The sequence below is a fragment of the Dermacentor silvarum genome, unplaced genomic scaffold (genome assembly GCF_013339745.2).
Source record: "Dermacentor silvarum isolate Dsil-2018 unplaced genomic scaffold, BIME_Dsil_1.4 Seq925, whole genome shotgun sequence".
Lineage (NCBI taxonomy): Eukaryota > Metazoa > Arthropoda > Arachnida > Ixodida > Ixodidae > Dermacentor > Dermacentor silvarum.
In genome coordinates, this window is record NW_023606977.1 from 50159 (window position 1) to 62170 (window position 12012).

The window sequence follows — 12012 nt, forward strand, 5'->3', positions numbered from 1 at the left end:
ATGTTTGAATTTTGTGGTGCCAAAATCTGGAATTCAGTACTTTTTCAGGCAAAAATAACAAATAATTTTGTGCTTTTTATTAAAAAAAGCTCTACTTATGTAAACTTACGTTTCTCATTTTCAGTCGCTTGACTTTGCAATTTGTTATAGTAATATTTGGTTTTCTTTAGACATTTGTATATACCGCCCCCTTAAAAATTGTGTACATCCGTGTTTTCGTATATGTTTATGTATATAAAATATACGGTTTATCCATATAGCCTGTGTTTAATTATTTTATTAGGTTTGTACTTATTCTTTGTAGTGCTACTATATGCTTAACAATGGGCCTCCACTAGGCTTTGGTTACTGGCCCGAAAGTTTTATTGTGGTCGCAATTAGGTGGTTCTCCAGGCGCATTTCTGCCGCCGCCGGCGGCTTCGCCGTTTTGTTCTGTATAAAGTCCAAGTACCATACGTCGCCGCGCGCCATGTACTGTAGGTGCGAGTGAAAGCGTGCGAGGGCGAGCCGAGGATGGTGACTAGATCTCGCTCGCGCAAGAGGGCCAGGTGGGGGAGTAAGGCCGCCGTCTTCCACCCCGCGCAAATTACCGGAGGTGGGGGCGTTTCACTCTGGCGGCGGCCGCATATGGTGCCGCTGAACGCACCCGCGCGGGCCCTATCTCGAAAGCGATCTGCGTTGAGTACAGAGTCTAGGTGCGCCGAAGGCTGTTAGCTTCGTGCGCGCTGTCTTCTTGCCGCTTAGTTCGCGTTGAAGCGAGAAGCAGCACGAAGGACAAATCACTCGCTGCTGCTGCTGCTGCTGCTGCCGCTCTTGCTCATGCCAACGTTTTGACAGCGAGTGTCCGCGCTGATCGAGTGAGGTGCGCTGATGTTTGCCTGTGCGCGAGTAACACCGTGCTTGTTATTTAGTTATTAAGCGAATGTTAACGAGTTTATACGCCCGAAAAATACTATCCTTACTTCCTAGAGCAGTCTGCTGATTTATTATCGCAATCGGTGCTTCTTCTCGGACGAAACTGCGACTTCTTGCACAATTTAAATTATAGTATAATTGACCAATAAATGAAATGCAATGAAGTGCTCAACGCGAATCTCAAAAAGACCATGCAGCGTTCCAAAGCCTGATGGTCGGCAGGGACATTCATTGCCAACATATCAATAAGCGTTGGGTTGAGGCGTTTTATCAAGCTCTTTTTATGATGGTACGCCGTAGTCAACTTGGGTTGAGTTGAGAAAGACATGACAATGTTGCCGATCACTTTCTAGATGTATTGTCTGCTTAGGTCGATTCGAAATTGCCGTGGAGCCCCGTTCTGGAGTATGACATTCTGCAGCAAATCTGTAACGTCGGTGGCTCAGCTAGAAGAAAGAGCACGAGTAATGGCAAATATCGTCGAATAATCTGCGACAACGGCCACCTACTTCTTTCCAGAGGTGGTTAGGGGAATTGGGCCACGTACGTCGAGGTCGACACGGTGGAATGGTTCGTTTAGAACATCGAGACGCTGGAGATGGCCCGCAGATGGGAGTGTCGTGTTTTTGAACAACTGACAAAGGTCACAAGAGGCCACATAGCGATGCACTGCGTGGGTCATCCCAGGCCAATAGAAACGACGGCATGCGTGGTCGTATGTGCGTGACACGCCGAGATCTCTTGCCGATGTGGTAACGTGAAGTCGGGCCGGTACAGTGAAACGGAGGTGGGCCGGAAGGACAAGCAAGAGGTCATAACAGTCAGGGTGTAAAATACGACGATATAAGATGTCATCTTGGAGTACAAATAGACGAAGAGAAGGATCAGGCGCGTGGAAGCTGGGATTGTCGACGATCTCGCGCACAGAAGTGCCACGGCGTTGTTTGCCCGCGATGTTCAATAGTTAAGAGATAGAAACAAACAACACAGAGGCTGGATTCGCTCAGCGCTGTATTGGATGAATATACGGGCTACCAGGAGAGGCAGTCGGCAGCCTGGCGCAAACTACCAGACTTATAAACGACGGTATATAACTATTCTTGAAGCCGCCATGTCCCACGGTCAAGAAGACCTGTGAGATCTTTCCGTGACGACAGCCAGCTGGGTTATATGTCATTGAAGAGTCGGCCGTACAAATAAACGCAAAATATGGCGATGGCCCCAACACACAAAGAGAGAGTGAGATTCTCTCTCTCTTTGTGATATAATAATTTCGAACAGCAGAGGAAGGAAGAGACGGCTGACGCACGTAATAATGTAGACCTGACCATGCTGACATTGCGGTAGAACCGCACCAATGCCACGGCCACTGCCATTGGTACGAACCACCGTGGGGACAGATTCGTGGAAGTGAGCCAACACTGGTACTTATGTGCGTCGCGCAATCATCTGTGAGGAGGCGGAAGCTCGTTCAGGACCCCACGAAAACGTACGTCTTTCTTAAGCAGATGAGAGGTCGTGCAATATAAGTGGAGTTTTTCACAAAGCGGGGAGGAAAGAACAGAGGCCAAAACGTTAATGTATTGAGAACAATGAGGCATAGGACAATTCGTAACGGAGTGAATTTTGGCAGGGCCAGCCTGAATACTTGCAGCGTCGACAAAATGGCCAAGTAAAGTGAACTCTCGGTGGCCGAAGTGGCATTTCAAAGAGTTAACTTCAGGAACGGCAATGCACGAAACACGAGCCATGAGACGCTCTCAGCATCATCGCCAATCAGCCTACGTTTTTATGTCCACTGCAGGAAGAAGGCCTCCCCCAGCGATCTGAAATTGCCGCTGTCTTGCGCCAGCTGATTGTAACTGGCACCTGCAAATTTCCTCATTTTATCTCCCCATCTAATTTTTTGCCGTCTTCGACAGCGCTTTCATTCCCTTGGCACCCATCCTATCTGCCCTACGCATTACATTGCCTGTTCAGCTCATTTCTTTCTCTTGATGCCAACTTGAGTATCAGCTATTCCGTTTCCTATCAACCACATCGCGCTATGCCTGAAGAGACGTTCTAGATTATGGGAAAACGTAAGCGAAAAAAAAGTTGTCGCAGTTTCACCTGAAAGGCAAAGCATCAATTGCGATAGCAAATTTGTAGAGAGCTATACGGAGTAATGATAGTAGCTTTAACAGCTGTATAAACTTCGACATGCAGCAGCACCGGTACACGCAGAACTGTTGTCGACGCCGTCGCCGTTTGCCCCGCGTTCGCACAGCGTTGGTGACTGTTGCCGGAGCCTCTGATATAACTAGGCACTTGGTGCCGCAGCTAAAGTCGCCTGTCTTCCCTCCCCCTCCCCCAAGGCCTTTCGCTTGTCGGAAGAAGGCGCGTTTGCTCTACATATGGTGATTGTAAGGAGGAAAAGAGCCTACTCTCTGCAGCCCTTAAGGGAGCACGGCGCAGAACGCGCATTTGTTCTCCGCCGTGCGTTCACTCCCCGTGAAAGCGCGCGTCCCTCACGCCCTTTCACTCGCACATACAGCGCTCGGCGCGCGGCGACGATTTCATCTCCATTGACGTCATACGGAACCTCACGGCGACGGCGACGACGACGGCGACGCCGACGGCAGAAATCTGCTTTGGAGTGTCCATATAATTGCTATCGCAATAAAACGCTTAACCTTGCCCTCGGCCACGCAACGCTTGAAACAGCGAAGTTGGGTGATAGTAGCCCAGCATTTTTCTGAAGTGCGCGCACACTTTTCATCTTATTACTAATGATGATGATAACTTCTTTTCGCGCGTCTCAGACTTACGGCCGTCACTGCGCGTTGCATACCGCAGCTTGCAACACCGACGCCGCGTTGCAATACAGCCAACGCGTTCCAGCAGACGCGCTCCGAGAATGCGTTTCTCTCTTTCTCTCTCGCTATCATAGCGCGCAAAACCTCTTCAGTTCGCAGAGCATGAGCGTGCAAACGCGCCAGCTGTAGACGAAGACGACCACGCTCGAACGACGCTCGCCTTGAGAACGGGGCTAAGCGGGTTCGAATCCCACCTCGGCAAGAAAGTTTTAACAGCAAAGCTGTTTAGGCCAGCCGTAATTTGTGGTGCGTGCCAAGAAACTACCGCGCCGTAGCCATGGCAACCCGGAGGAGGAGACCGCATGCGTGCGCAGGCGGTCTCCTCCTCGCCAGCTCCCTCCCTTCCCGACTCCCGCCTCTCTTCTTTCCGCGGCGCGCTGAGCCAAACGAAAAAAAAAAAAAAAGTTGTCGCAGTTTCACCTGAAAGGCGAAGCATCGATTGCGATAGCAAAGTTGTAGAGAGCTATACGGAGTTATGATATTAGCTTAATAAGCTGTATAAACTTCGACATGCAGCAGCACCGGCAACACGCAGAACTGTTGTCGACGCCGTCGGCGTGTTGCCCGCGTTCGCTCAAATGCGTGCGGCGTTGGTGACTGTTGCCGGAGCCCTTGATAAAATAGGCACTTGGTGCCACAGCTAAACGTCGCCTCCATTCCCTCCCCTCCCCCCCCCCCCACGGCCTCTCGCGCGTCGGAAGAAGGCGCGTTTGCTCTACATATATGGTGATTGTAAAGGAGGAAAGACGCTTACTTCGCAGCCCTTAAGCGGCACGGCGCAGAACGCGCGTTTGTTCTCCCCGTGCGTTGACTCCCAGTGAAAGCTGCGCCCCTCGCGCCCTTTCACTCGCACATACAGCGTTCGGCGCTGGCGACGATTTCATCTCCATTGACGTCATACGGAACCTCACGGCGACGGCGACGACGACGCCGACGGCAGAAATCTGCTTTTGAGTGTCCATATAATTGCTATCGCAATAAAAGGCGAAAGCTTGCACTAGGCGGCGCAAAGCTCAAGAGACAGCGAAGCTGGACGATCGATATCGAGCGGCTAGCCTCCAACGCGTTCGGCATGGGCAAGCAGCAGCGTTGTTGGCACTGTGCCAAACTTGGTTAGCCTGCCTGCGGTTGTAGCATGCCAGGAACGCTCGTAGGCGCTGACGCGTCCAGCGCTAGTCACGCTAAATGTCGCGAAAGGGAAGGTACCTCCAAAAATGTCACAGTTTCGCCCTAAGGGCGAAGCATGAATGCGATAGCAACACAGCAATGTCAACGAAGTAAGGTGAGCGGCTTTGGTAGCAACAAACACAGAACTGTTGTCGACGCCAGTGGCGTTTTGCCCGCGTTAGCTCAAAATGCGTGCGGCGTTGGTGACTGTTGCTGGAGCCCTCTGATATAAATAGGCACTTGGTGCCGCAGCTAAACGTCGCCTCCCTTCCCTCCCCCCTCCCCACGGCCTCTCGCGCGTCCGAAGAAGGCGCGTTTGCTCTACATATATGGTGATTGTAAAGGAAAAGAGACGCCTACTCTGCAGCCCTTAAGCGAGCACGGCGCAGAACGCGCGTTTGTTCTCCGCCGTGCGTTCACTCCCCGTGAAAGACGCGCCCCTCGCGCCCTTTCACTCGCACATACAGCGTTCGGCGCGCGGCGACGATTTCATCTCCAAATGACGTCATACGGAACCTCACGGCGACGGCGACGGCGACGGCGACGGCGACGCCGACGGCGACGGCGACGCCGACGGCAGAAATCTGCTTTTGAGTGTCCATATAATTGCTATCGCATAAATGATCGCTCGAGAATACCTTCCTACATGCGTAGTTAAACAAGTTAAAACCTACCAGCAACCAATTTATTACCTAGCAGTAGCAGCCAGTAAGTTTCGCTGTGCCTAAGCTTTGCGCGACCGAGTGGAAACTTGCCCGTTTTTTTTTGTCTTTTAATTCTCCATAGTCTCTTGATACGCAGCACGAACCACAAATTACGGCTGCATTAAACAGCTTCGCTGTTAAAACCGGCAACGTCTTCGAATTCTTCTGTTTTTATTCGTCGAATTCTGTCGAATTCTTCTGTTTTGTAGGCACAAGTCTGTTGAGTCTGACGGGGTGTGGGCTCGCAAGCTAACATGCCTTCTGTTTTGTAGCAATCGCTTTCCCGGCTGCTCAATGGCAAATATATTCCTGCTGCGCTGGTCGATACCATACGCCGACTAGTGTGGCTGTCCAAGCTGTGCATGCGTCAACGTTCCGCTGGCCACCGTCTGTCCGGCAGCGATGCGAGGGACGGTATCAGAGACCGGACCTCATACAAAGGCGGCAGCAGGCGGCAATCCTGTCGCAGTCTGACGGGGTGTGGGCTCGCTAGCTAACATGCCTTCTGTTTTGTAGGTAAGCCATAATTTTAGCGATAGCCACTTCATTTCTTGATTTGTACCCCCCCCCCCCCCTCTGACTGCGACAGGGCCTTTTGCGCTGTGCCATGTATTTTGTCATGTCCCTTGCATCCAGAATTGGAAACTGTGATGCTTGTCGCGAACCGGTGGCAGGAGATGCGCTAACCATGTGCTGTTGTGAATGTCACAGCTTATATCACACTGGGAAGTGCTCAGGCGTTGCAAAAAAGAACGTAAAAGGAAGCTGGCTGTGTTCAGAGTGCCCCATGAAAAAACGTCATCTGGTGCAATGATCAATGCTGAAGACCCGCAGCCCACTATGAGAGAGGTAATGGCAGCCGTAAGCTCTATTCAAAGCAGGCTAGATGAATTCCACTCGCTGGTAGACAGGCTTCATAAGGCCGTGCAGTTGCAGTCCACTAAGAATGACTCAGTTCTGGGATTAGCTGAAACGCAGAGTAAGCTAATCTAAAAAGTTGAAATCTCGATGGAAATGCTGTCAAGAAAGTACGATGAAATAACCACATCTATTGTTTCTGAGGGCAGACATGTTGCTGCTCTCAGGAAACACTCTGATGAATTAGACACACGTCTTGCGACGAAGGACAAAGAAATCGCCCAGCTGCAGACAGCAGTCACGAATATGGAGATTTATTCTAGAAGGAATATTATCGAAATTCATGGGGTGAAACCTAGTGCTATTGAAGACCTTAACATTGTTTTGAAATCACTATAGCATGAAAACTCGATATAGCATCATTGACTGCTGAGTGTATTGATGCAGCTCATAGGCTGCCAGCTAGGGAAGGAAGGATACCGCACATAATCGTTAAATTTACTTCAGTAGTACAAATAGACCATGGCATAGGAAGCGTAGAATCTTGATAAAGGAAAACATTTTCATCAATGCGAATTTTACGACTGAAACAAGGAGACTGCTCTGGCAGGTAAAGCAAGTTGCAAAGGCTAAGGCATTCAACTTTGTGTGGACCAAGAATAAAATGGTTTTCATCAGAAAAATTGAAGGATCTGGCGCGAAGAAAATTGTCAGCGAAGCTGATCTATTAAGGCTGAATTAGTCATGTCCACTGCGCTGTATTCATTCGCGTAATGGATACAAAAAAGGTTACGCTTTAATGATGGCTGCACTGCACCATTTCTAGAGCTTGTACACACTATTATCAGAAGCATTAAAAAGCACTGGGATTCACTAAATGTGTACTTGAGAAAAGCATTAGAATACTTAGACATCTTCATATTAACAGAGATAAATATAACGCAGTCCGAATCTGCAGCGTATGTTCTCAAAAGTTTTCAGTCACATCAAAGTGCCGTGACCTGAGCAAGGGCGGTGGCATCTATGTTTTTGTTAAGAACGAATGGATAATGGAAGCAATTTCTGCTGACTTCACCCCAGCGGTAGTCGTTTCCTTTACATTATGCAAGCCTAAAGCTACTTTCCTGGTATTAGCAGTATACACGCCACCTAATTATGATCTGAAAGTATTTTTATCTGAATTGTCTACATTCCTCACGCGTCCTGGTTGAGCTTGAATTGTTGCCTTTCTTGGACGGCTACAACAAGAAACTGAGCCGTCATTCTATACGGAAAACGCAGCTGCGTTTCTGCAGTGACATGTCAATCTTTTTGCCGCTAGAAAAAAAGGTGCAGTCCCTGTGCACATAGTAACGCGTTGTTCTGGAAACTAAGGGTTCACAATTCGTTTATAACCCAGTGCTAGTAAAGAATTCTGCTTCTCTTTGTTCCTTCAATGTTTCAGACATTATGTCCAACTACAGACAATGTCCTACAGGCAAGGCCGAAACAATGTTATGCAAAGAACTTCCAAAACTACTCCCGAAGCCGCCCTTGAAATCAGTAAAAAAAAAAAAAAAAAAAAAAGCAGGGCAGACTGATTTGTGCAGCGAAGCAGCCGCACTATGAAGTCCCTGAGCCTCACTGCGCTGGTCGTCGGCCTCCTGAGTAAGTCTGAGAATTTTTCAAGCGTGCTAAATCTATCTAACTCCAGTGTCGTTTATTTAAATCTGAAGAACGCAGGTCGCTGCGTGTATTTTTCAAAAACCGCCGAATTTCTTTTTTATACTGTAAGCTTGAAAGCTCCACATTACTCCAAAATATTATTTATTTCGGTATCGTTTTGTCTTAAAAATACTGGCGTAAAGTTACGGTCGCCCAGTATAGAAAGATTGCTCCGCATGGAATAGTCACGATGTGTTCTTAAAATGTGCCTGAGATTCTTTCTTCCACTTCGTTCCCTCCATTATGAACTGGTTTCGTTTGTGATGAGCAGGATGCGATTAACCACTCGACACAGATAATTATTTACAGTTATCTTTGTTTCATAACATCACGAAAGCAATCGATTATGCTTGCGATATTTTGGCAGATCCCTAACAGCAAAAGTTTCCTGGTGAACGTTCCCAATTAGTGGCTTCTTCTATTCAAAGGTGAACGTGAAATTATTATATACATCGACTGAAGGCTCTTTGAGAAAAGGAAATTATTTTCGTGCCTTGTAGGAATTCGGAAGAATCTGGCTAGAACAATAGATATCTCTCATTAATAAACCCGGACAAAAACAGGTTACCTAATAGAAATAATACGCGCCTTGGCTGATACCATGTGTCCCGCTGCTTGGAGCAAGTCAGACATTTTTTTTCTTGTATTTCGCCTAATTACATAATTCGCTCTTACCTTTTATTGAACTTTTCAATTATTATTGCATTTGCAATTATATGGGCACTCAGAGCGCATTTCTACGGTCGCCGCAGCCGTCGCCGTAATGTTCCGTATAAAGCCCACACGATAACACAGTAGCCGCGTGCCGTACGCTGTAAGTGTGAGTGAAAGCTTGCGAGGGTCAGCAGATGATCGCGGCTCAATCTCGCGCGCTTGATTGAGGGAGAAAGGTGGGGCGGGAGCACGCGGTCTTCTATCGCGCACGAGGAACAGCGGGGAGGCAAGGGAGAAGTGGGGGGGGGACCTACTCCAGCGGCGGCTGCTGCTTACGGCGTAGCCGCGCGGGCGCCGTATCTTGATGCTAATCTGCGACGTGCACAAAGCGCTGGCCCACGCGGGCCTCGTCTTGCAAGCGATCTGCAGTGAGGACAAATTACGCCACGCCCAGTTGCGGTAGCCTCCTATGCGCTCTGCTTTCGACGTTTAGTTCGCGTTGAAGCGATATACAGAACGACGGTCAATTCGCTGCCTGCTGCTGCCGCGCTTCCTGATTACAGCGTTTTGACAGCGAGTTTCCGCGGTCATCGAGCGAGATGTGTTCATGTTTACCTGTGCACGCGTGACACCGCGCTTGTCAATTTATTTAATAAGCGAATGTATGCAAGTCTATAGGGTCGATAAAGCTAATATCCTTACTTCGTAAAGCTGTCTACTCATTTTCTATCGCAATCGGGTGGAGCTGCGACTTTTCTTATTCTGTGCAAAAGTGACTAGGAATAAAGTGCAGATCATCCTGAAAAACGGCCATCCTGAGAAGTCGACACGGAAAAAGTGCCGCGGGACAGCGGCGCATTCTTAAATGTGAAGCATTTCTTTGCCTAGACGTAGCCAAGGTCAAAGACTAGGCCTACGAAAACCACGGAGTTTCTCGCCGACCCGCGCACCCCCATGCGCCAACGCGCTAGCCGCTATTGGTTCATACCCTTCTAGCTCCACTCGTCGTTACTGGTGCGCGCGCCACAAATAGGCGTGACTCGATTGCGCTAGTTGCGCTATGTTCAGCGTAGGCCTCTATTTGCAGGAACAACAATAATCCCTCGGTAGTATCAAGCGGAAGTGAACCAGAAGCCTCATCACTTGGATATGCATTTTTAGTAGATAAACTTATCAATAGGTACCATTTTCAAAGTCAGTACGCTCTCAGGTAGATAATTCAGGTTTCTCAAAGGTTTGCCGCTGTGCGACCTGCGTCGGCCATGTGTACGCTCGGAACGCCCTTTCTTTGTCGTCGTTCCACGCGGTTGCGCGCCTAGTTTCCTTCCGCTCTCCCGCCGTGGCAGTCCAGTCGCACGTGTCTACTTCCCACCGGGTTGCGCTCCCGTTGCGCGTGTTTAGTTTCATCCGGCTCCGCGAGGTTGCAGTAGTCTTCCACGCGAATGCATGCCGCTGATCAAGACCGCCGATCAAAATAAAAGTGTGTGCGCGTGCGTCTTTTTTCGAGGTGCCCACTGTCGCCACTCAAGAGAAATAAAGTTTGCTCATACCTCTGATCTAAATTTTGTGTCCCCTCTATGTCGTGTGCTAACCTGCTTCTCTGGTAATTAACCCACCTTCACAGCAGGGGATGCCTTTAGATTATTCTCGTTTCAAGGTTTTTTATGCTTGGAAAAACTTTTATGTAGCACGTATCGAGCATCTAAAAACGGGATCGATAATTTTTCATGATGGTTAACAATATTCTCATTAGCACTCTTGCTATCTCAAATAATGAGTATTTATATAATTAAGTGAAATACAAAAAAAGTATGACTTTCCCTAAGCGGCGGCGAACATTTCCTTGGTTCTGTCCACCTACGTGGCACTTGCATAATTTTTTAATGTTGGCTAAAGCTACATGAGACACATGGTATATGCGTTACACGCTGTTCTCAAAAAACCTCCATCCCATCCATAAAGCCGCAAAAGTGAGTGTCAGATGTTATATTTTATGCAGCAGCTGGAAATGCGCTTGTTCTACGGCGCATAAAGCTTCTGAATAATTCAAAGTGCACATTTAACGAAAGCACTCAGGAGTAAATGCCTATATACTTCCCTAGTTCTTGCGCGTGATTAGTTTCAACAGCTCCACTTGTACGCACAACGCTATCAATGTTTCGTGAACATTTTATCGTTCACGAGAGTGCGCCAACCCAGTGAACGCATTGCCGTTATATAGTTGAAGGAAAATGCAGCTTAAAGAGAAATTAAGCTGGTGCTACAAGGCCAAGACTATTTATAGCCTTGTTTCATTCCCGTATTTGTATCGATTTCCAATAACCTTAAAAAGTCATGATCTGAACAGAAAACAAGTTTCTTAATTGAAACGCCAATGGGCAGATGTTCAGTTGCCAATATTTTCGAGTAAAATGAAACGTGAATATACAAAGAATGAATGCTTATTATAAAATTGTACAACAATTTTAGAGAAAGTAAAACGTCAAGTTTTAGTTCACAGCATTTAGTTACGAAAGATTAATTTTGGTTGATAGATGTTACGGGGGGCCGCTGAGACCTTAAAGTTCTGTCAAAAGATTTTCCGTGCGTTTTTAAACGAGAAACAACTCAGATGTGACGACTGACAATGACAAACGAGCAACATGTTGCCAGATGCAAGTAGTGTGTTATGTTCGTCAAAGGAGCCAGCTCTAGTGCAACGCAAACCGGTTTACCGAAAACTTAAAACGGGCCTATTCAAATTCGTCTATGCAAACCTGTCTATAGAAAATCACTTGGCCTAATTCAGACAGCAATAACAATGCATAGTCTGAAGCCGGCGCCTATCCTTATTAAATGGTGGGAAGTTATTCGCAGAAATGAATTGCTTCATCTTTGCGCTAAAAACTAGTACATGTGCACTGTAACCGTGCCTCTCCTACAGGAGAATTACGAATGTAGTCTATACGTTATTCCACTTGTTACTTGTTCTTGAAAACTGCAATAACTATTGTAATTTTCAAATTAGAACAGAAACGTATATTTGAAAGTTTCGTGCAGAAAATAAGGACCGAATAGCGAAAAGTATTTGCCTTGCATTCGATATTACAACATTCGCTTATCGAGCTCTATGTGCGATGGCGCGAGCAAGTTCTGAAAGTGATGATGATTGT

The 12012-nt window shown here is 47.7% G+C and overlaps 1 protein-coding gene across 2 annotated transcripts in view; it reads left to right on the plus strand.

Moving 5' to 3' along the window:
• The window catches only part of LOC119435806 (uncharacterized), a 37735-nt gene that overhangs the window by 22479 nt on the left and 3244 nt on the right, over window positions 1–12012 (plus strand). Inside the window, exon 1 of one of the 2 annotated variants that reach the window (XM_037702522.2) lies at window positions 8048–8149. The exons of the other annotated variant lie outside the window; for it this stretch is intronic. Within the exon in view, the coding sequence (XP_037558450.1) occupies window positions 8107–8149 (43 nt within the window). The 5' untranslated portion in view covers window positions 8048–8106. Of the gene's footprint in view, window positions 1–8047; window positions 8150–12012 lie in introns of those variants that run through there. 2 annotated transcript variants of the gene reach the window in all.